The sequence below is a fragment of the Pogona vitticeps genome, chromosome 6 (genome assembly GCF_051106095.1).
Source record: "Pogona vitticeps strain Pit_001003342236 chromosome 6, PviZW2.1, whole genome shotgun sequence".
NCBI lineage: Eukaryota > Metazoa > Chordata > Lepidosauria > Squamata > Agamidae > Pogona > Pogona vitticeps.
This window is the reverse complement of record NC_135788.1, coordinates 121002335-121026711: the sequence shown is the minus strand read 5'-3', so window position 1 is coordinate 121026711 and position 24377 is coordinate 121002335. Positions and strand designations below refer to the sequence as shown.

General features: G+C 50.3%; 2 protein-coding genes across 4 annotated transcripts in view; both read right to left on the bottom strand.

The window, feature by feature from the left end:
- Nucleotides 1–8616, bottom strand: part of TNK1 (tyrosine kinase non receptor 1) — a 36168-nt gene extending 27552 nt beyond the window's left edge. Inside the window, exons 1-3 of one of the 3 annotated variants that reach the window (XM_078378486.1) lie at nt 8536–8616; nt 7855–7939; nt 5750–6510 (exon numbers count right to left, since the gene is read on the bottom strand). The gene's annotated coding sequence lies outside the window, so the exon portion shown is untranslated. Of the gene's footprint in view, nt 1–824; nt 1243–5749; nt 7826–7854; nt 7940–8535 lie in introns of those variants that run through there. The other 2 variants (XM_078378487.1, XM_072977222.2) reach the window with 2 other exon arrangements.
- A 5353-nt stretch (nt 8617–13969) lies between these two features.
- On the bottom strand, nt 13970–24190 carry KCTD11 (potassium channel tetramerization domain containing 11). Its single transcript, XM_072977217.2, has 3 exons — nt 23958–24190; nt 19682–21070; nt 13970–18298 (listed from the first exon to the last, which is right to left on the bottom strand). Exon 2 carries the CDS (start codon nt 20842–20844, stop codon nt 19756–19758), a length of 1089 nt encoding a protein of 362 aa, XP_072833318.2. The 5' UTR covers nt 20845–21070; nt 23958–24190; the 3' UTR covers nt 13970–18298; nt 19682–19755.
- Nucleotides 24191–24377: the final 187 nt, after the last annotated feature.

Sequence of the window (24377 nt, the reverse complement as noted above, 5' to 3'; positions counted from 1 at the left end):
AATTCTACCTGGAGCCCACCAAACTTCTGTGGTTGAGTGGGGATTTGAACTCAGTTCTTGTTAGTCCTTATCTGAAACTCAAGTTTTTTTACTTTCGAAGCAGCTTTGGGCACATGAATGTTGGTTAAATTCCTCTCTAGCCGAACAGCAGAAATTCATTTTTTGGGGAGGACAACTCCCACAATCCACCGTTAACCATTCAGGCACAGCTGGGGAAGATGGGATTTGGGCTCCTAAAATAAAACCATCCCCAGCCTGTCCTGACAGGTAGCCATACCTGGAAAGAAGTTTGAATAAATCTGGAGGTAAAGGAAGGCAATTGGAAGTGGAAAAAGGGAGGGAGGGGGCAGTTCAGAGGCAGAGAAGTGAGATCTCTGGGTGAATTGTTGACCCAGCAAACCTATGAAAGGTGAACCCAGCAATCTGAACAAGAGAAAGCAAGTAAAACCGGAGCAGAAGGTGTCGATCCGGAGATAGGCAAGAACTGGTGACAAGGGAGGAGGGAGCAGCAGGAAACCAGAATGGAAGAAGGAGACTGATAAAAGATTGGGGGGGGGGGAGGGATGGAGAGAAAATGAACAGGTAAAAGAGATAAGAAAAAATAAATAAAGGCAGAACCTGGGAGGACAACTATTCCCCAAATCCCCTACCTGGCAGGCAGGGGAATTCTGGGAGATTTTATCCACAGACGTCCCTTCTCCAGACCTTCAGAAGGGACATCGGGGAAGCAGGAGGGAAAAGGGCTTTCCTCTTCAAGCAAGGTGGTTATTATGGGATGCCTGTTCAATAACTGCCCCACAACCCGTCCTTGCTTTGGCACTCACCTGTCTGAAGGAATTTGTGCCGCGATCCGCTTCTGCCTCTCTCCCTCTCTCGTAAAATCTTCTTTCTTTCTTTCTTTCTTTCTTTCTTTCTTTCTTTCTTTCTTTCTTTCTTTCTTTCTTTCTTTCTTTCTTTCTTTCTTTCTTTCTTTCTTTCTTTCTTTCCACCAATTTCCTTCCCTTCTGGCCCCCAGGTGAGCAGCCGCCACAGGCCCCACCCCTTGCCTCCCGACAGCTCACCTGGGCGGGCCAGGTAGGAAGGCAGAAGAGGGAGAGGGAGGCCAGGAGGGCCGGCTTCCTTCCCTGGGCGGTCCTACCAATCCCCAAGGCCCAGAGATTTTGGGGTGGGGGGTTGCCAGACAAGGGGCCGAGCTATGGGGCCCTTCCCCCCCCCAGGTCACTCCTTACTCTTCTCACCTGGGCAACATGTCCTGGTGGAGGCAGCCAGGTGAGGACACGGCAGGCAAAAGCAAGTCCCAAGTCTTAAAACACTTTAAAGACCAACAACAACAGAGCTTTTTGTGACCTGCTGCACACCTCACACCTCTGGAAAAGTGGGCTGAAAGGATGCCAAATACAATTTCTAACTCTTTACGGTGCCATGAGACTCAGGGCTGTTGGGGGCACTTGTGAAGCGTCTCCTGGCATGTGGGGTTCAGCCAGCTCAGCCAGCTGCTGTCTCTACTGCTCTTTTTTTTGCAACAAGAGAAGAAAAATCTCTGTACATGCTCAACAGCCACTGTCTATATCTCAGTGAGGCACTCTGGGACTGAGGGGAAAGCATAAGACTCCAGAGGAAAATGCTCTGGACAGGATGATGATGATGATGAAGCCTTCTCCTTCTCCAGAAATTTCATCTCCCCCACCATCTCTGGAGGAGGAGAAAAAGTTCAGAACCGAGAAAACTCTGGAATGCAAAATGCGATTCAGGAAAGTTTCACCCAATCACATAGAGGGGAATTTCCATTATCTGAGCAAAGGAATTTCGATTTTAAATAAATAAATGTAGGCTTGAATGGTGTGACTTTGGGGTAAATAATATCTAAGTGTTGGAGCTTAGATATCAGGATTAGCGTCCCAGACTGTGGAACTCCCTGCCACTGGAGGTCAGTCTGGACCTGTCTTTTTTTTGTCCTTCCACAAGCCGGCCAAGACTTTTCCCTTCAGGCAGGCTTTCCCTCAGTAATGGGATGACTCAAGAGCCAATGAGCAGGATGGTTTGTATTTGGTGGCTTCTAAATCTGTTTCTCGTAATGCTTTTACCAAAATATAGGTAAATATATTAATTCTTCTTTAATATTTGGACAATTTGCTGCTTTTAGCTTTTGATGGTGTGCTTTTAAAGAATGTAAGACCCCTTGGGTTATTTTTTTTTAAAGGAAAAAGACACGGTTAAAACGTCTTAAATAAATAAAAGAGAAAGACCCGAGTTCAAATCCCCCACATTGACCTGAAAAAAATCTTGGGCCACTCCCGGGGTCCCAGGGTGACCCGACCTCACAGGGTCGTTAGGAGGAGAACAGGAGGAGGAAAAGAAGCACATGCCCCACCACCCTTTTGAGCTTGTTTGGAGGAAAAGTGGGTGTAAAGGTTCTAAACAAATATTCGGAATTAATTGTGAAGGAGGTTGGTGGGGTGGGGGATCAGGCTGTAGGATCAAATGGTGCAGGTGGGCTGTGCCATAAGGCTTGCAAAGCTGCCTCGATGCAAGGGGGTGGGAGTGGGGGGGGGACAGGAGAAGGAAGGCTCGGGGCCCATGTGGTTCTTCGAGGGTGTCCCGTCTTTCCTCCTTTTGAGGTTCTTTCCCTGGAAGAATGGCTCCCACCCTCTTCCAGGCTGAACCATCGAGGGCCACCTTTCAGCCCCACTTCAAAGAACACCACCGGTCCCCGACACGATGCAACGCACCCACACCGAGCAGGAACCCTCCCGCCTCCGCTTGTGTAACCAGCCCGATGGCCCAAGAAAGGCTTTGACTGCAGATTAAAAGATTGCGCTCCCCTTAATTAAAACTAGCCCCTGGTGCTTTGGCTTATTCCCCTCGAGGCTGGGTGCACCCTGGCATTTTCTCACCAAAGCCTGGCCCTCCGTATTCGCTTTGAAAAGGACCTTCTTCACCCCGGAATAGCCCCTATCCCATAATATGTCTGTGCTCTGCCGGAGTAGTGGGCTTTTGGCCCACAAAGCGTCTGCTAAATCTGTTTGTCCGGCTGATGCTTCAGTCAAGACCCTTTGCTTCTTCTGCTGGGGTCCTCTCGATCTATGGCTCTCCCCCCCCCCCGCAGGGTCGTTGTGAAAATAAAAAATAATAAAATGGAGAGCAGGAGCACTATTTCTGCCGCCTCGAGGTCAGGGAAGGATGCATGTGTGGTTTAATAATACATGTAGCTAATAAATATAGAATAGATCATTAACGGTTGTCCGAGAGGCCCCGGGCTCTGTTAGCCACTGCAGGATCATCACACTCCACACCCACTGGAGAATAAGTCAGAAAAGGGAAGCTTTTTGGAAGAACAAGGAATATGGGGCGTAGGATTATGGCAAGACTCATGGGGGGAGGGGAGAGATGCACACTTTCCGTGCAAAGTGTAGGGGAAACCAACTGGTCCCCAGAGGAATCAACCTACAAAGTTGGGGTTCTTCCCTGAGCAAACAGAGCAATCTATGGGTCGAGGGTTCCCAAGGCTAAATCTTACGGGGGGGAACCCCCCTTGCACATATTCATTAATTCATTTATTCAACTTCCATACCACTCATTTGGCTATCAAGGCCATTCAAGCCCCCCCCCCAAACACAAATATGCATTAGCTACTTAATCCATATGGTCCTGTACATCAGGGGTCGTCAACCCCTGGTCTGCAGCCCCGTGTCAGTCAGCGGGCTTGTTGGAACTGGGCCGCGGGTATGGATCTCCACCCCCGACCCGCACGCACGGGTGCATGTATCATGATCGTGGGGGGGGGATGTCACACTCATGGGGGTGTCCCCCCCCCCTGCGCTTGGAGCTTGCTCCACCTAGCCAGTCCACAACCCCAAAAAGGTTGGGGGGGACCGCTGCTGTACATTGTTTTACTCTTTTACTTATTCTTACACACACACATGGCTTGCTTGTTCACAAAGGTGCATCAGCATCTTCTGGACCTTTCCTTTATTTTATATTCGCCCGCCGCCCACCTGTTTCCACAATGGGGGGTCCTTCGCTGACCATCCCGCTCGGGGTCTCCTGAACCTCCCCCTGCAGGTGAAAACGCCTTGCGCTGGACCAATCCTGCGCTCTCTTGCGGTCAGGCCTTGCGGACTCTCATTCTTACACCTTCTCAAAGGAGAAGACCAGCCGTCTTGGGGCACATTCCTCGGCGTCCTGGGCTGCCCTCTCCCCCACTCGGGTGCCTACTCTGCCCCGATCCCTGGACGGAGCCGGAATCTGCAAGCAAGCAAGCAAGAGAGCTGGTTGCGCGCGACCCACTTTTCTCCAGGGATTCACCACAAAATGATGTAGCAGGCAAGCCTCAGGCGCCGTGGGGTGCAAACAAGTGGCCTTTTTTTGTCCAGTCAAAGGGTTGTGGACCTTCTCAAGCTTGTCTCCTCGTTAACTACAAGCCACGGAAATGTGGGCATAGCCAAGAGGCGCATGTATACAAGTTTAAGAAACCCTTGAAGCATCTGGGAGAAGTCACCTGGAGGTTCAGCCTTAGGACCAGTGGAGGGGAGAATTTATTAACTTCCCACGAGGGGGGTTGAACTCCAATACCCATCATCCTTAGCCAGCCCAGCCAGTAGAGAAGCAAAGGAGTTAGGGAGTGGTGGTACATCGGCATCTGAAGGGACCGTCTTTGGTCCCCCCTCTCCCAGACTCCCCCAGGAAGCATCGGGGGGGGGGGCTGGAAGAGGTATTATTTTTGAAGGCCCTCTTTCGAAGGTCTCAGTTGAAGGTTTCCCGTTCCCTCGGCTAAGGGGGAGTCGGGAAATTTTGGGGGCTCATTTGGACCACCAGAATCCGAGAGACTCTCTGCCTGCTAGTAAGGCTGGGGGAGCAGATGGTAGGAGCTTAAATCCAACCCCACCCCCATGAAACGTCTCCCCTTTCTGAGCTCAGGCATCGTCTGCTGGGAGAGGCCCCGCTCTTCCCTCGGGGAAGCTATGTGGGAACGCTGTGCAGGTGTCTAGAATTGGGGCAGTTTGGCTGGGGGGTTGGGGGTTGGGGGAGTCACACCGGATGCAGGCCAAGTTAGAACCTGGGAAGGATGGAGGGTCTCAGAGCGGGGGGGGGGACTCTGATCTGGGATCTGGATGGAGATGTGAGACCAGGGTTAGACGAGGTGGGGGCCCTTGCCCTGTGCAAGGTGGGTGGCCAGGTGTCCTGCTTCAAGAAGGACAATCCTCCGTTTGAAGAAAGGTCCACGTCCCTTTCATATACCACCCTTGGGGGAGCAGCGATTTGAGTAAGAACAGCCTGATCAATACATGAATTATTGGGGGGGGGGGGAGAGCACCATGGTTGGGGAAACACTCTCCCTCCCTGGAGGCCTTGGAGCTGAGGCTGGAGAGCCATCCCTTGGGGTCAGACTACATAGCCTCTAAGGACTCCCCTCCAACTCTACCAGGAGACCACCCCAACCACCCTAATCTTGTCGGAGTTTGGAAACTAAGCAGGATCAGATGTGGGGGGCCATAGGGGAACCCCAGGGATCTTGAGGGACCTTTGGGGAACACCCACCATCTCCAGAGAGGACCAGGAGCGAATTCCGCCTGGGATGCCGTAAAGCTTTTCCTGCCACTCAGAGCTGGCCAAAGACGGGGCCAGGATCAGACTCAAGAGAAGGGGCCCTCCCTCGCTCCCCACACCTCCCTCCTGCAGCACAACCCACCCCACCCCACCTGCCCCTCTCTCTTTCAGCATCGCCCCCCCTTCCTGAAGCACCACTTACTCCAGGGCACAGGACACGAGTCCCAGAAAAAGGCAGGAGCCGGCCATGGAGCCCAGAAGCCGGAAGGTAGATTGCAGCCCTTTGCGATCTGTGGGGAAGAAGAAGGATGGGTGGGGAGACGTCCAGGTGAGCCCCTGGACCAGCAGCCCCAGAAGGGAGGGAAGGCAGAGCGCTGGAAGGGTGCAGAAGCTCTGGGAGAGGAGGGATGGGGTGGGGTGGGGTGGGGGTGCCGTGGAGGAGAGAAGCTGCCCGGATGAGCCAGATCCGGGGACTGGAATAGCTCCGGCTTCAAGGGGGAGAAGGAAGGGGGGGGACAGGTCTCCAGAGGAAGGGCGGGAGGGAAAGGGGAACAGCGGGGAAGGAGGGCAGCCGGAGAGCCAGCAAGTCCTTGAGCAAGGAGCCCTGGGAGGGAAAGGGGAACAGCTGAGTCCCGGGGGAAGGCCAGGGGAGGGAGGGAAAGGGGAACAGCCAGACCCTGGAGGAGGCACCGAGAAGGAACCAGGCCAAGGGCAAGCCCAGGAGGATGGGAAGGGAACTGGAATTGCCAGCCAGGGATCCGCGGAGGAGGGAGAGAGGGAGGGGAGGAGGGAGAAAACTGGGAACGGCCTGGGTTTCTGGACCAAGGGGCAAGGAGGGTGACGCGAGGGCCGGTGCGCCAGGGTGCCAGGGCTCCTCTTCACCTGGGTAGCAGGTGCGCAGGTCCCAACAAGCCACGTCCACCTTCCGGCAGGTGGAGCAGTTGAAGGCGGTGATGAATCCCTCTGGAAAGGAAGAGACAGGGCTCGGAGTGAGGCTCTGGAAAGCCTTCTGAAGGGAGGGGGGGGGAATGATTTCCTCTTGTATTTTGGACTACAACTCCCAGAATCCCCACGGGGGGGATTCTGGAAACAACATGTCTAGCTATCTCTATCCCGTCTCCTCCCATGGCAGACCCAGAGATGTTTGTAAAGAACGTGAGTTCAGAAGCGTTGGCGCTTTCCAAACGTTCCTTTTTTTGGACTACAATTCCCAGAAACAGGGTTGAAATAGAGGGAGCGGTAGTTCAAGAAGTTTTTATCCCGCACCTCCCGCACCTCACTCCATCCCGCCATTGTTCAGCCGGAGGAACCATCTCGTACGACTCCGACTCTCTCCTGTTGCGTTTTCTCCCCTTCACAAAATATGTTCCAGCCGTCTAGCAAGTCATATGAAACCGCATTGCCCCATTTTGGCTAGAGGTGGCGGTGAGATTTTGTACAAGGCCCTCCCCCCGGGACATTTTCCCCTTTTCTGACTGTGGAAAATACCCCTCGTGGAGCAGGATAGACAACCCCACAAAGGACACGCGCCCGCCTAAGGATTCCTTCTTTCTTAAGACTGCAAGGAAATATTCTTAATTTGGGGGACTGTTTCATCAACAGATACATCTCCAGCTTTTCCTGGGAAGGGGGATTGCCATCTTTCCTGGGTCCAAAGAGCTTTTTAATTTCATCTCACAATATGTTTCTACCCCTGATCCAAATCCATTTGGAAATGGGCAAAGCGGATGATGGGCTGGCAAACAAAAACTGACTGTCCTGTTGGTTGGCTCGCTTTTGCACGTTCTGTACGTGAGACATTCGGAGAGCCGAGAGGGGAGGAAGGGAAGAAAGTTTCCCTGTTTCAGACAAGGAGCGCCAGGGAGGGGATTGGAAAAATGTGCTTTTAAAAAAAGCTACCTGGCTGAAAAATGATTTCTTCTTCCAAAGCTCTTTGCGCTCTGAATACAAAGCAAAGTTTGCCTTCGTTCCCCTTCGCTTCCATCTGGATCTTACACAAACCAGCCCCAAGCAGGTCGATTCAGTCTGGAATTGACCATCCCCCCCCCCTTTGGAAGGTCTAAGTGATCCCAACCAGAGCATTATTGTCTGGCCCAGAATTTGGCTCTTCTTGTGAGAGCAAAGCTTTCCTTCCACACACCTGAGACCACGGAAATGGACAGGTGTGTCGGCATGGCAGCGGGGGTGTGTGTGTGTGTGGCATTTGGACTTTGTTTGAAATGGAATCTGGTAGATGCCAGAGTCTGGGAAAATGGCATTTTTTTTCCTGCAGAGAATCATGGAGGGGGAAATAAAAAGGAAGTCCACCTTTAGAAGATGGGGTGGATCAAATTCTCATTTCGGGGTCCCCGGCCCTTTCCCCAGGACTTACGGCAAGCCGGCGGGCACAGCACTGGAAGGGAAAAAGCAAGCAGGTTATCCTAAGAAGCCCAGAGAGGCACTTCAGCCCACCCACCCCACCCCACCCATCAACCGGGCTCTGCCATGCCCAGCCGCCTGATGAAGACTCCTGCAAGACTCAAAAGCTGGCCTGCTTCTGACCTTTTAGTGCTTTAGTAAAGGTGTCGCCCACCTTTGTTTTTAGACACAATCAAAAAAAATTTTTTTAAGTTTCAGTTAGGAACTGGGAGTTTTCCCTGTACTGATCACTGCAAGTGCAGGATTTGAATACAGGACAGAAAGGTTTAGGAAACAAAGTAGGCCCTTAAATCTGGGGGGAGCACTCTTCTGCTATACCTCCCCCTCCCCATCATCAGTCAGATGGCTCCCTCTATTTTCTATTAGGTAACACTCCCAGGGGTCTATGTTTTCCCACACCTTGATGCATGAGACTATAGATGTGTGAAGGAAACACACTTTGCACCTGCTCAGAGGAGTTCTCTTTTTTAAAATGCTGTGCGAGTTTTAATGCTGAGCTATGCCCCCCGCAGATAAGTTTTGGCACTGGCCTAGACAAAACCTCTAATACACTTGCGAGGTTTATCCTACCTTCTCTGCTTCGCTCTGGCATCTTAACCTCGTGTAACCAGTCCCAGTACTTTGGAAAGTCGGCAAGGCTTTGGTTGATTTCTGAAACACAGGGAAAGTCCCGCTTTCGATGTCAGGCGGTCATACGTTGAGCCCATCAGGAGAAGGCAAGATTTGGAAAAGTTGGAAGACAGCAGGAAAGGAGGAAGACCAAACCCGTAATGGACGGGCTCCCTCAAGGAAGCCACGACTTTTGAGGTTGCAAGCGCTGTGTGGAGGACGGGACCTTTTGGGGAGCGCACGTTCATAGGCTCGCTGTACGTCGGAAGCAAATTGATGGCACATAACAACACTCTCTCTCTCACACGCACACACACCATCATCATCATCATCATCATCATCATCATCATCATCATCATCATCATCATCATCTCCACCATCTAACCCATTCTATAGAGATGCAGGGCGGCTTACCGATTACTCGAAAGACACGGTGAGTTTTTTCCATTAGGAGATCCAGAGAAAGCTGATCTGTTGATAAAAGAGATTTAAGGGAAGATTTCACAAACCTTTTTGTGCCACTTCGATTATTAGTTTCCTTGGTCCTGTTTGATGTTATGAAGATCTCTGGCCAGCAACGTCTCTTCCTGTTTGCTGGTGTGATCTTTACCGGCCCTACCATTAGCCAGAGTGAGGTGGCTTCCCCAGACAGGATCGATCGATCGATCGATCGATCGATCTCTCTCTCTCTCTGTCTGTCTGTCTGTCTGTCTGTTTACAGTATCTATCTATCAGCAGCTGTAGAGCAGAAAAATACCCTAGCAAGCCTAGGCAGTGGCTGGGGGATGATCAGCAATGTAGTCTGACAGCAGCTGGAGAACCCACTAGCCATCCTTGGTTTAGATCACAATGGATACAAAAGCATTCGTGAGTGTGCTGTCAAGTCACGTTGGACCGATGGCAACCGTTTTTGAGGCAGGTGGGATGTTCGTGGAGTGGTTGCCATTGCTACCCCACCCCGGAGAGTTCCCATGGCTGAACGAGGATTTGAACCCAGGTCTCAGTGTAGTACAGTGGATGGTGTCCTAACTGGTGGCTCCATCCACTACTAGCTAGACCACGTTGGCTGTCAACCAAACCGTTGACATTCATCATCATGGCCATTAGCAGGGGCAGGAGTTGAAATAACATTGTTATTAACAATGATTTATGAGTAGGATTCTTCAGGGGCTTCAGATCCCCAATCTGGGAGTCGCATTCCCCATCATCATCATCATCATCATCATCATCATCATCATCATCATCATCATCATCATCATCATCATCATCATCATCAAAATATTCAAATATATGAAACCAACAGACAAAATCATAAAAAAACATTGACTGGTATTATATACTTGTAACAAGTTTTAATAAAAAAACACCCCAAAGTATCAGTTAAAGATCTGATATTTCAGGTTTTGGTTAAAACTTGTATCTCTTACATCATCATCATCATCATTTGTCATTGCTGTTGCTCCTTTCTTATAAATAACCCTCCACTTCCTGCCCCCCCCCCAGATGTCCCAGGACCTTTACCTAAGGCTAGCTCCTGGACGGATTCTCTCCCCCACGGGTACTTTGTGCAGTTTGCCCGGCCGTAGCGTTTCCGGTACTGAGCGCAGAGGTGGGCGTAGCGTATCTTGAGGTTCTTGAAGTGGCCTCCGCAGGGGATGCACCCGTCTGCCCCTGGGCCCCCGCTGGCCAAGAAGAGGACCAAGACGGCAGCAGGAGCAAGAGGGAGGGAAATGAGGACAGAGAGAAGACCGCAAGGGAGAGATGCCAGGGAGCCCATTGTCTGCCGTTGGATAGGGAGGTCAGGAGAAGACGTGGGCGTTGAACGTTGAACGTTCTAGAACGCTCTTTGTTTTTGACCTTGGAATCCACATTCTAAGTGCTTGCTTTGGCAACCCTTAAGGTGGACCCTCCCTGTGGCCACCTGGCCTCTTTCTCTAAAGAAGGAAAGTCCAACATCTTCTGGAATTAGTCGTCCCTGCCACGGTGAAAGAGGTCTTCCTGTAAGGACATTCATCCTAAAGTTTATTTATTTTATTTATTTAATTTATGCCTCCCACACTACCCAAAGGTCTCTTATCAAGAACTTCCCTTCTGCAAAGCGAATCCTTTGCTTTGAATCTTTCCCCCTGAAGCTACGGAAGACAAGCTCACTCCGTCTTCCATGGGGCACCCCTTCAGATCTCGGAAGATGGATATGGTGTGGTCGCTCAGTCTTCTCGTATCCAGCCTAAACAGGGTCAGCTCCTGAAATCTTAGGGTTTTGGTTTCCAGGCCTTTTATCATTCTGGTCCCCCTTCCTCTGAACATGTTCCAGCTTGTCACTATCCTTCTTCCACTCTGGTTGATGTCCAGAACTGGACACAAGAGTCTAGGGAGATCTGACCCAAGCAGAATAGAGTGGTGTAATATTACTTCCCTTGAGCTGGACATTTGGCTTCTGTTGAAACAACTGGGAATCACATTTGCTTCGTTTGCTGCTGCATCACGTGGTGGGTTCCTGTTCATCTTGTGGGCTGCTAAAGACCCCTCGATCCGTTAGGCACAGACCACCCCTGAGCCTTCAACAATAATCTTGTTGCCTCTGATTATTCCTGCCTTGACACAGAACTTTTCCTTTGTTGAAACTTGTTGATTTCAGGCAGGTTCTCCCATCGGCTTAGGTGATCTTGAATCCTGATTCATGCTCTTGAAGTTCTCTTGTTCTCCCTTCCCAGTGCGGTGTCTTGAGTGAACATGATGAGCAGCTTCTTCACAATCCTCATCCAAGATGTTCATAAAGATGTTGTGTAACATTGGGGCCGTGGGACCTCGCCTGCAGGATTCTCTCCAGAAGGGTGACTTTTTTGGGGGATATGACCCTTAAACCATCTACAAAACCAGCCCATGACACCAGTTTTCCAGCTTCTACCTGATGCGTTGTTACGCTACTTATCTTCTTTTGTTGCCTGTGTGTTGACCTGAATTTTTTTTTTTTACTGTTGAAGACACCCCTTGAAATAACGAAGAGAAAACTAGAAGGAATCCTATCTCAGATCCCTTAAATGATCCTGGTCTGTGCCCTGCATAATCCCTAGAGGGTGGGCCACGTTGGCTGTGGATGATAGTCGTCGTAGTCAGACCTCAGAGGCCCGGGGGTTAGAAAATGACGCTGCCGACCGCCTCACAGCTGCAGCAAGCAAGAGACTGGAGTGAGCTATTTATAAAACTTCTTTTCAAAATGGATATGTAAGAGCTGAGATATATTATTTTTAAAAAAATCTTTGTTGCAAATTTATGTCTCCAGCAAATTCCAGGTCAGCGAAGGTCCAAGCTGAGAAATGTTTACCTTTTTTTCCAGATGACTACTCCTAGAATCCCCCAGCCCGTCATGTCCCCCCCCAAAAAAAACAAACGCTTCCCAACTCTGAGAAAGTCCTCATCGTCAAAGCTATGTTTTTTCCAGTAGAGATGTATGGAAGTGAGAGATAGACCATAAAGGAGGCTGACTGGCAAAGAATGGATGCCTTTGAATTGTGGTGCTGGAGGAGGCTCTTGAGAGTCCCCTGGACTGCAAGGAGAACAAACCTATCAGTTCTAAAGGAAATCAACCCTGAGTGCTCACTGGAAGGACAAATCCTGAAGCTGAGGCTCCAATACTTTGGCCATCTGATGAGAAGAGACCCTGATGTTGGGAAAGTGTGAAGGCAAGAGGAGAAGGGGATGACAGAGGACGAGATGGTTGGACAGGGTCAGCCAAGAACCACCTCTTCAGACAGACGCTTTTCATGCCTTTTGATTTCCACCCTGAGTAAGCATCCGAAGAATGGGGAAGTGCTCCAGAGGAGGTCAGCCTGCAGCCTGCAAAGGGGGGGGGGGGAGCGAAAAGGAAGAGTCAGCAAGAGTGGAAGCCCATGATTGTGATAAAACAGGTCAGGCGTTTCTGGGCTGCTGCACCAGGGAGGGAGAGAGAGAGAGGAAAGAAAAAAGAAAAAGAAAGAGAGGCACTTAAGGTTTCAGAGGGTTGCCTGTGTGCTTAGTCACGCTAAAATCTGAAGACGGTGCATTGTCCAGGGCTGAGGCCAAACCTTCGCCGTAAGACCCGTGAATAACCCCGAAGGGTGTGTCTCCAAACAGGCAGAGCTGTTATTATCAGGGTCATTATTCATACCTTGAACGTTATAGATCCAACCTTCACATGCAGAGCTATGTTTCACAAACCAGTCAGTGGCCACGCTCGCTGGACTCATCCTGGCATCCCTGTTTGCATAAAGCTTTTTCGGACTCTGTGGCTAAGGCCAGGAGAAGGGATGAGAGACGGAAGCTGCACCCTCTCCCTCGTGTTGCTGCTCAGCTCGGCGACCTGATGAGTTTATGACCTGCGGGATGGCATTTCCTAGCCGTTGGGTAGCCAAGATTGGCTCCTCTCCTCCTCCTCCTTCCCACCTCTCCTTCCTCTTGTGTTGTGTCTGTTCAGGCCATAAGCCTGCTGAGCAGGGAGAACCGGTCGGGTTTCATTTTTCTGATGATTGTAAGATGCTCAGGTCATTTGGGGTGGTCGGGGTGTTTAAAGGGTAGGATAAAAATGTGTTGAAATAAAAATAAATATGTCAAAACACGTGGTGCAAAAAATACATTACTGTTAACCATCCTGAAATAAATAAGGAAATAAAATGACGGATTGTCTTGTCTACTCATCAAAACTTTAGGGAAAGTGGAGAAGCGGGTGGCTTGGTTTCCTGTGGCCACCAACTCACATTTCGGTGTAGGAGAGGTGTGTGTAGGAGGAGTTCTGTGTGCACACCGAGGGCTGAGCAGGCTTTCCAGCCGGACACAAAGCTGTCAATGATTCTAAAGTCACAGAAGGCGCCTTTGCACCTTGACCTGAGAGATGGAGAGGAAGGCAGAGCGGGTGGATTTCTCCCTCTGCCGTCCAGTTTGCTCCACTGCGAGTAGATCCCCCAGAACGGAGTGTGTGACCAAGCAGAGGGATCACGCGGGAAGGTGATCTAAGTCGGCTTTCTGTTCCGGCAGGGGCCAGCCCGAGGTGTCTGTGGGATGATCCCCAGGCAGGCCCTGGGGGGTAAGAGCAAAGGGAGGACCACCTACCCCGTTTGACCCCAGGAGCTTCTCTAGAATCGGAATATGACACAAAGAAAACATCTCAAACGTCATTGATTTCAACCTCCTGCAGATGTGGGAAAGCCCAGCCATTGCTAGAGGCAGACTCGCTACCTGTCTCCCCTTCCAACCGGGAATCTTGCTAAGCGAACTATTCATTAGACATTTATCCTGCTCCTGAAAGCCAGCTAGACAACGGCCGCGCCTACGGACCAGCTTTTATCTTCTCTTTTTTCTGCCCTGCCTTTATTTCTGCCACCCACATGGCGCGCACCAACAGAAACCATAGCGACAATCCTTTTACATGTGTGTTTTTATTGTGATAAATAAAAGAGCCGGGCGTTGCACAGAGGAAACAGCCACAAAAGACAAGTTGAATCCATAATTGAAGAACAGCTCAAATTTATATATAAAAAAGCAAAAAAAAAAAAAACAGAAATGTCCGGCAAACCTATAAGCCGTCTAATAGGAGAGGGAACCCTGAGCTTTACAAAAGCAAAAGCAGGCAATGAGAGCAAGAGTTTAAAAAACAAGCCGCAGGGGATAAAATGAGAACTTCGAAGGCCGGTCCACGACCATCTTGTGCCGAAAAACAGAGAAGAAGTAGAGAGATTGGGAAGCTTCCTTTAAAAAGGGGGGGGGAGAAGACGGCTTTTCCTTGAATCCGCCAACCCTTGGGGGGGGGTTCAGCTGGGGCATTCTGGGAGTTGCAGTTTCAAAAAAGGAATTTTTTCAAGCTTTCTGTGCATGTCAAGTCAATTTCCTTACAGAGGCAGCTACATCATAAGGTTTCTTTTTTCCCCGTGTGTATCATCGGCTTTTGCTACCTGGAGATGATCAGAACTTTGTTCTCATGGAAAAAGCAATGGGCCAGGGAAAAAAGAGCTGTGAGAATTATTTTAAGGGTGGTGGTGTTTTTTTTTTTCCTGTTCTGGACCCTATTACCATGTATCGCTTTTTCTGCAGACATTATAGTTTTATGACTTTTTTTGAGCTCCTTAGATTACACCATCCAGGTGACTCACTTAGCTTCCAGCTGCTGCGGTCTTCATCAATGCTTTTTTTCTGGTGAGAAATTTAGAAAGTCCATTTCTCCCTTGGTTCTTAGACAGTATGCCTCTCATCGGTTGGTTTCTGTGGCCCTTGCAAAGGGCGTTCTCATTCGCCTTCCAGAAACTCCCTCGTCCACCAAACAGACCCAGAGCACCAGTGAATACGACACGTCTCTCCTCTGAGCATCCATTAATGGAAGTACCGGAGAAGGCTTATTATAAGGAGAGCTGAGTTGTACGTTTTCCCCAACTGTGTGCTGTTCCCCCCCCCCCATTGTTCTCGAAGAAACAGCAACATCTCCATATAGGACAGGTCTATGCATGGGTTATTCTTCTTAGAGCCAGAAGTGTTATAACAGGCTTGTATTAAAAAATTCAAAAGGAAGGAAGGCATTTGGCTGCTCATTTAAGGGCAACTAGGTGGGAGAAGGAGCAGCCCATCGTCATGGCAGAAGGTGGTGAGCGGCAAACTAGGAGATAAAGGAGGGAAGGATCAAACCTCGAGGAGGAGGAGAAGAGGGAGCGTCAAGAGAAGGAGGGGATCCCGATAGGATAAGGACTGCAGGAGATGGAAGATCCCCAGTCTCTCCAGCGGTTGGAGATGAAGCCCCCTTAGAGAAAACTGAGAAGAGGCAGAGGAATACATCTTTTCCCAAGCCAGCTTACCGGGGAGAACATGAGAGGGAAGAGATAAAGGGCAGGAGTAATGGTTCAATTGAAGACACCTGAGACTAGAAAATGGAGTATGAAAAGTAAAGGTTCCCCTTTGACATTGAGTCCAGTCATGTCCGACTCTAAGGAGCGGTGCTCATCCTCATCTCCAGGCCGTAGAGCCAGCGTTTGCCCGAAGACCATTTCTGTGGTCATGTGGCCAGTGCAACTAGACACAGAACACCGTTTCCTTCCCACCGAGGTGGTCCCTATTTATCTACTCGCATCTTTACATGCTTTCAAACGGCTAGGTTGGCAGGAGCTGGGACAAGCGACAGGAGCTCCCTCCATGGCCTGGATTCAATCTTACAACGACTGGTCTTCTGACCTTGCAGCACAGAGGCTTCTGCAGTTTAACCCGCAGTGCAACCCCGTCCCTGTCAGTTGAAGACACCCACGCCTATAAAATGGAGCATGTCCATTTATCCAAAGAAGGGGTCATTGGGAGAACGACTAGGGAACCGCTGGTGGTCAAACCCGAACCCGATCGCACTATGCAACATCTACAACAAGCAGGACATTGGGTAGCAGGGAGAGGAGGAACCTACCGAAAGAGATTTACAGCCCAAAACCAGCCTGGTTTTGAACTGGGGCTGGAAGCTTGTGCTCCCAAGGGAGGAACGTACTGCCCTGATACCGCTTGACATTCCTCACGAGCAGCAGCCTTTCCATTTGGTGGCAAACTCCACATGCTGGCACCCCCTAAACATCTCTGCTGTTGCCCTCCAGAGGCCTGGTTCTCCCAAAGCAGCTCCGACTTCACCCCATCTTGCAATAGAAGGGAAGGGAAAATTGCAGACGGACCCTCCCTCTTCCCATCCCAGGTAGGGCGAAGCCCCTTTTGCTGGCTCCCTTGAACCCACGCTTTCCCATTTTCTGTCTGGCGCAACAGAAAACAAATTTGCTCTCTCCTCTCCATGACTGACTGTCAAATATTTAAAGATGTCAACCAGGATACCCTCTCGGCCTCCTCGCCTCCAGGCTCAACGCACTCTGCTTTCTGCAGGCAGAGGCCTCCCCACCGGCCCCCTGAGCAAACGGAGAAGTCCCTGCGGTGATTTTCCTGATGAGAAGAGGTGGGTCGCTCACTAGTTAACACAAGAAACAGACAGCGGGCAAAAAGTGGGTTCTCATAAAGAGAGGGAAGTAAAGAGGCAGGATCCACCAAAAATCTGTATGGAGCGCCATCTGTGTGGTTATTTTTCTTTTCCAAAAACACTTCTGCATTTCTGACAAAGGCACCAGAGATGCTTGGTGGGCAACCTGAATTATGCCAAGCGACTCAATGAGAATTAATTTCTCGGATGAATGGGGAAGCTTCCTGGAGGTGGAATCTGAGTGCTGGTGGTGGCAACGTTGCGTTCTTCCCTTGTTGCTGAGCTGCAATTCTTGGCCCTCCCTACCATCGTCTACACTGGCTGGGGTTGATGGGAGACGTAGCCCAAAAAACACTGGCTGAGCTGTGCCTTCTCCTCCCTAGGTTTACATGAGAGCCCCTGGAAGCTGCAACGCTACAGACCTTTTACCTGCAAACCACTTGCACTAAGCAGAGTGGCGTTTACTTCCAAAACAAGGAGCAGGAAACTGGTATTTATTAAAACCACGCTGTGCTGAGTCAGAGACAAGATAAAGAACAGCTGGAAAGCCCCTGGTTCAGGCCTCCCCTATTTAGCTTCACCTCCAGCTGTGCTGGTTTGCTATTTGGGGGGGGGGGAAGGAGACACAGAAAGTGCTGAGGCACCAAAGGGCTTAACAGACTCATTTCAGGCGCTCTTAGCCAGCAGAACCTTGCGCCATCCTCAGTTTAATCGTCTTCTGAACACTGCCCCTTTCTATAAAGGGAAACGCTGGATGTAGAAGTGACTTGGGGATAAACAGACCTTTGAAGGCCTTATTGTGTGGAGAGAGGCAGAAGGTGTTCACGTCCCTTTTAATAAGATTTTTGCTGGCTAGGGAATTCCGGGAAGGATCAAACCACCACCACCACCCCCGAAAAATTAAAACTCCAAACTCCGCCATGCTCTCTTTTAATATCTGCAGGGCAGAAACCCAGTAGGAAATGAACCCGGAAGCAAGGCAGACCAAAGAAGGGGGGAGGAGGAGGTAAAGCCGAAACAGGTCTAAGGAAATGCACATTTTAAACAGCCTGGGGAAGGTTGCAAAATTAAACTGGTTTGAAACCTGTTTAATTGGCGTGGCATCCCCCCCTTCAAGAAAGTCTAGAAAGGGCAGTCCGGGGAACAATCTAAAAAATACTGTTTAAAAATCCCTGAGAAACACAAGCAACCGGAATCTCCCAAGTGGAAAATGATGGCGAAGCCGGTTTTGAAGATGCAGCTCAACAGCCTCTGCACCAGAGGGAAGGCAGCGCGCCGGTGGAGGCGCTAGGCGAAGGCTCAGGAGCCATGGGTTCAAATCATCCCTTTGCTTCATTCAATGACCCTGGGTGACTCTTAACTCTCCGAGGCTGATCTACCTCGCCACGTTGTTGGGAGGCGGAAGGAGAGAGGAAGAGAGCCGTGTAAACAATCTTGAAGGGGAGCTATAAATATCACAAATAAATAAAGTGTACTTTGACACTGATAAAAGTCCGCGAATAAATACAGCGTCTTTTAGAGGAGACCCATGGAGGTCGGACGGACGGGCTTCCGAAGGGTTACCGGTTCAGGCTTCTACGGAAAAGTCCCCTGGGAAACGGCAGGCAATGACTTTTCACCCCCAGCCCTCCAAATCCTGCTTGGGTGCTCCTGGTCATTTCAGCAGCTCTCAGAAAATGGTGAGTCGGTCGGGGAGGCAGAAGGGAGACCCCGTCCCTCGAGGCAGGGGCCGGATCGGTCGGGAGGCTGAAGGCTCACGGGTCGAACCTGGATTTCGGCAGAAGAGAAAGAAAGGAACAACATTAAAGAGGACGAACGCTCGTTGTCCCCGAACCCTGGAACAAAGGGAAAGCTGTCTAGCAGGCGACAATGGCTTGTCTGTCAGTGCAGGAGGACAGCCGCCGGCCATCTGGCCTCCTCTCTCCGCAAGGACCGTACCACTCGCCGCCGCCCCCTTCCCCACCCAAAAGCAAACATCATAAACAGACCAGGAGGAACGGCTTGTGTGCCCTTGACTGTGTCCATTCAAAATACCAACATACATTGCCATCGTCATCATCCCACCATCCCCCTACAAAGTCTCCGTTCCTTTTCTTGGAATCTTCCAGAGCAACTTTTCCAAGCCTTGCAAATATATATGTAAAAAGATAGTATATATTTTTGGATAGGATATATATTTTTATCTGGCCATTTCCTGGTGAAAACTGAACCCTACTTAGTTGGGAACGACCCACCAAAAAGGCACCAGGACTTTCAGCTTCTCCATTCCGTAGGTAATGAAGTAAAGAGAGCCATAGGTAAAGTCCTGGGAAATATCCTTTTGGGTGGGGGGTACTACAAAGCCCCAAATCCCCATGCTCAGCTGGCTACAGGGATTCTGGAAGAGCCAATCTGTAAAAAAAAGAAAGGGATTTCTAAGCTGTGCTATCTCTCCAGGCCTCAGATATTTCTCCTGACCGCCACAGCGGTGGAAAAAGTTATTTTTGCAGACTCTGGCTCCAGAATCTGCAGTCAGCAAAGTTGCAAAGGGGGGTGTCTAAGGATCTCCACTTCCAGACAGTTAATTTCCCTCTTGCTTTGTCACCTCCAAGGCTTTTAAGAGAGCAAGAACTGCTGGATCGTTCAGGGGTTGAGGTCTCCGGCTGCGGAGCCAGAGGGCTGGGAGTTCTAATCCCACCACCACCACTGGGCTTCCTAGACAGGATTTAGACTTGATGATCCAGATGGGTCCCTTCCAGCGCTGCAGTTCTAAGAATTGAAGTAAGTAAACTCTTTTGGAAATACGGTGTTGTCACAGCTGTACACCGCCAGAGTGACCATTGGTCAGATGGGCGGTATAGAAATTGAATGAATGAATGAACGAATGAATGAATGAATGAATATTTCCCCAATAGCCGTGAAAACTGGACAGTGGTGCCACTCATCAACTCTGAAATATTTTCCCAGTTTCAGAAGACGGGTGTCATCAGAGGTATTATCTTTAATTATGGGAATTGCAAATTAATGTTAGCAACCCTGAGTACTTCACCAACGCACAGTTGAGAACGTGAACCACCTTCTTCGAGGGCTTTCCCCTGCCAACCCTGACGAGGGACAGCAGAACTTACAAAAGTAACTCTTCTTTTTGGGACCCCGTCCCCTCTTTCTTACCATCTCCCTTTTCCTCCACAACGGCGTTGGCTCTTACAGGATGCGACTCCACAGCTGGGATTCGGTGGAAGCGTTCAATGGCGGACAAACCGCAGCGACCGGGCGTTGAGGATATCCGCCGGGTCGGGGAAAACGGAATCCACGCGGAAGCCCTGAGCCAACGCCGCCTTCAACACCTCTTCCAGGAACTCGTTGGCTGTTCTGATCTCCTTTCCGCCCGCAACCAGCGGGCGCAGGTTCTGCTTGACGTATTCTGTCGCAGGAAGCTCTGGCGGACGGGGAGCCCACTCCAGACAAAGATGATGGCAGGTGGTGCTTCCCAAGGAGGATCTTTCTGAGGAATCGTCCAAGGTCTCATCATCCGTTTCCGAATCTTCGTCTGTGGAATAATCACCTGGGGAAATCCTCAGCTCGCCGTTGGCGAACGCAGGACCATCCAACTGCCTCTTCCATTCGTGAAACTCTCTATCATCGGTGGGGCTTGAATTCCGACCGGAGCCGTTCCGAGGTCCTCTCGCTGCCGTCCCATCCGAGCCGCCGGGCTGGCTGTGGTAGCTCAAGAGCTTTGTCCCTCTCAGAGGTTGGCCCAAACTTTTCCCAGAATGCCCTTCGGCCAGGCCACCGCCGGAGCCCTCCACGCAGCCCAAGCGTTTGCGAAGCAAGGCCAGGAAGTAGCCGTCGGTGCAGAAGACGTTGGCCGTGAAAATCTGGAGGGAGCAGGTACTCAGCTCGTAGTTCTGTGGGCCCCGGCGGACGTTGAAGTGCAACAGGCGCTTGCGCAGATCCACGTCGGCGTGAAGGACGGCGTTCCTGCGCTGGCGCCACCGCTCTGCCTCCAGACGCCGCAGGGCCTCTAGAAGAGGGCGGATCTGGTAGAAGTCCGCTTCGGCCCGCAGGAGGGAGAGCTCGGCGTAGCCCTCGGGGAGGTCCAGCCGGCCGAAACGGAGGAAGTTCAGGATGTGGCGGAAGGTTTTGCCGTCCCGGTCGATGAAATAGTTGCCGCAGCTGTCGGTGAGGGCCGGCTGAGGCCCCCGGAACATGGCGCCCAACATGGAGTCCGGGAAGCGGGTGAGGGTCTCCAGAGTGGTACTGTAGAGTTTGCCCCCAACGTTCAAGGTCACCAGGCCGCCGGCTCGTCCCAAAGCTTCACAGGTGTCCGGCATCCTTGGGAGGACAGGGACACCAGTTCCGTTTTGAGGCGGAGAAAACAGGGATGGACAAAATACCTTTGCAGGTTAAAAAACAACAACAACACCAAAGAGCACTTCAGAACGACACGACACGTGAATACTGCAGGAAGTCTTCTCTTCAACCCCTGGAGGAAGGCTGGAATACCTCCTCCAAGACGTTGCTCGCTGTCATTTTAATTCTCAGTAGAGGTGGGAAGGCCTGGGGAAAAAAAAACACGGAAAAATTAGGGAAGAAAAGAGGGTTTTTGGTGTTTTTTTTTTTTTACAAAGCCATTTTTCCCCACTGGAAAAACTGGAAAAAAAATGGAGTGTAGATTATGTTCTTTTACAATGATAAATATCGTGTCTGCAACATAGTATTCAAAGTGTGAAGACTTTAATGAAAGACGTCTGAGACTTTGCGTCTTTAAGTTCTCTCTAAGGATGTGAAATGTCCCTATTTCCACCCACCCACCCCACCCCCGGAAAAAAACAGGGACAAAAATGGTTTTGCATCTCTAACTATAGGTGAAAACAAAATAAAAATGAAAAGTAGAAAAAGACAAAACGGTGGGGGGCACCTTAAATACTTTTATATTTTTTATGTGAGCTTTCATGCAGTAGTCCACTTTATCAGACATAAGAGAAGGAGATAAAACATGTCAAATATTTATACATAGCATCAAAGTATAGATATAAAAATACAGAGATTCTGGTTGGTTGTCAAGAAAGTCAGTGGGTGTTAAAATACGCTGTCATCCTATCAAAGACGCCATCATCACATTGTTTAACATCATGCCAGCACAGACTAACATGGCTACTCCTTCTACAACAATGAAGTATCATTCTAATAAAGATGCTTCGACGAAATAAAGGACATATTTCTTGTTTTCTTAAAGATTGCCAAATCATATGAAGAGAGGCACCTTTCTATTCAATGATAAGTTTGAAAACAAATTGAATTAAACCAATAATTGTAAAGCCCTCTGTCTGGAAAATGGGGTGGGGGGGGAGGAGAGACATAGGAGGGGAGAGATTTAGGTTTGAATGATCACATGCGAATGGTACACTAGTCTTCTGTTAGAAAGAAAATGAGTCTAGAAAAAAAGAGAATTTCAACAGCAAGCATGGGATGTAGTGAAGTTTTGGCCTGGGTCTTGGAAAATCCAGGTCGGAGACCCTCCGGAGCCATCCCGTCTCCTCCTGCTTAGGGCGACCCCATGAATGAACAATCCCCAAAATGTCACGTCCTCAACAGCCCTGCTCAGCTCTTGCAAACTCAAAAGTCATGGCTTCTTTTAGGAATTGGGTCCATCTCGTATTGGGTCTTTCCTCTTATCCTGCTGCTTTCCACCTTTCTCATCATTACTGTCTTTTCCAGAGAATCCTGCCTTCTCATGAGGTGCCCAAAGCAGGGCAGATTCAGTTTTTCCTCTGAACTAACAGCTTATAATTAAATAAATTACCCTACGCGGCATCTACAGAAGTGGGCTCTGGCCCAGAATCGTTTATGCTGATTAAATTTGTCAGCTTTTAAGGCTGCTGAAGACGCCCGGCTGCCATGCAGTTGCATACAGTATTCGGTTACATCACACTGAACGGCAGGAAGAGCATAATAAGAGAGAGAAACTAGCAAATAAATAATCAGTAATCAGTAACATTCAATGGGGAATTCTGGGTGAACTTTCTTAAGCAAATGCATTAGCATAAAGTGGAGGAAAAAACAAAGCATGGCTCCCGCCCTCTATTATGTGTTAGAGTTCGGAAAAACTTCTCGTTTTTGGACTTCAGATCTTTGAAATTATTTGGGTGCCAGTAATTGAGAAGCAATCTGAATTAAAAGACAGAGAGAGAGAGAGAGAGAGAAAAGGAGTGAGTTATCTTCTCAATGGTGGCCCACACAGATTTTCAGTGGATGTTTCTGCCTTTCTGCTCTGCCTGGGTCTCTGAGAAGCATCTCTTTGCTCCTTTCTAGGATTTGCACACTTCTTTTAACTTTGATAGTGTCTCCCCCCCCCCCCAGCTGTGGTACCTACATTTAATTCTTACACGTTTTTCTGGAAAACATGCTTCAGGATGTCATTTAATGTGATTTGGTTCTCCTGTACTTAGCCATTGAGTACCGTTTCCCTGAAAATAAGACTTCACCTGAACATAAGCCCTAGTTAGTAGGATTTTTCAGGAAGCTTGGAATATAAGCCCTGCCCCCAAAATAAGCCCCAGTTAAGTGAAAACCTACCTTCCACCCTTGTGCAACAACCAGAAAATGACATTACTGTAAAATCTATGTAAGCTGGCCCGAGCAGACATGGTCTAGAAGATGGGCGGGGTAAAAATCAAATAAATAAATAAATAAATAAATAAATAAATAAATAAATAAATAAATAAATAATCCCCTGAAAATAAGCCCTAATGCATTCTTGGAGCAAAAAAATTAATATAAGACCCCGTCTTCTGCTATTACTGATCTGTTTTGACATTTCTTTCTTTCTTTCTTTTTTTAATGTGAAGGGTAAAGGGAAATAACTTGGGACAACAGGGAATAGATCATGCTATACATTATCCCATATGATCTGCACTTCAACATATCGTTGCATTACAGACTCTGGGGGCTTGGAGAGTGTCCTGTAAGGATGCCAGCCTCCCGGTTGGGAGCTTTAAATCCTGCCTTCCGACGATGCAAACCGACCTCCTCCTTTTCAGCTTCCCAAGACGGTCTTGCAACGAGGTGGGGAAGCCGCCTGGGGTCCTTTTCTCGGGAGGAGGCAGGCGGGGTAAAAAAGGGCTTAGGGTCAACCAGTTAAATATTAAGCACCCCAAAGCGGCGGAAAACGAAACCGTAAAGCCCGTGGGGACGGTCCGGAGCCGGGACAAGCCCGGCTTGTGTTGCGGGGAGGGAGACCTGGGGGTGCGGGTGGAGGTGGTGGGTTTTTGGGGGTCCCCTGAAAAGAAGCCTCTCCTGCCTCGCGGTGGACAAGCCGGGCGAGGGGTGGCTGCTCTTCCCACTAGGCTGGCCAGCCTGACCCACCAACCCATCCACCCACCCCTCCGCGGGCAAGAGGAAGGGATGCCCTGCTTGGAGGGATCCAGCGGGCGAGGCGACCTACCTGGAGCGCAGCGCCGGCCAGGAAGCAGCGGAGCCGCGGAAGGAAGCGCCGCCCGGACCGGCCGCCCTTTATAGGGGAGGGACCGGCCGGGGAGGCGGGCAGGCGGGCGGGCAGGACCGGGAGGAGGAGGAGGAGGAGGAAGGAGCGGAGGCTGGCCGGCCGGACAGCCGAGCCTCCGAGGGGGCTCCCCGGGGCCGAGCCGGAGCGCCCGCCGCGCCGCCGTTCCTGGCAGGTGGGGGGACTCCAAAGCCCAGAATCCGCAGCCGCCCCGGGCTGGGGATTCTGGGCTTTGGCGCGCACCCCCCCCCCGCCCGCCTCCCAGGATCGGACTCCCGTTCCACCAGCAGCCTCCCCGCAGGAGTCAGGGCGGGTCTCTGAGCGCGTGCAGAGTACCGCACCGGGGCGCGGCGGCTTTCGCCG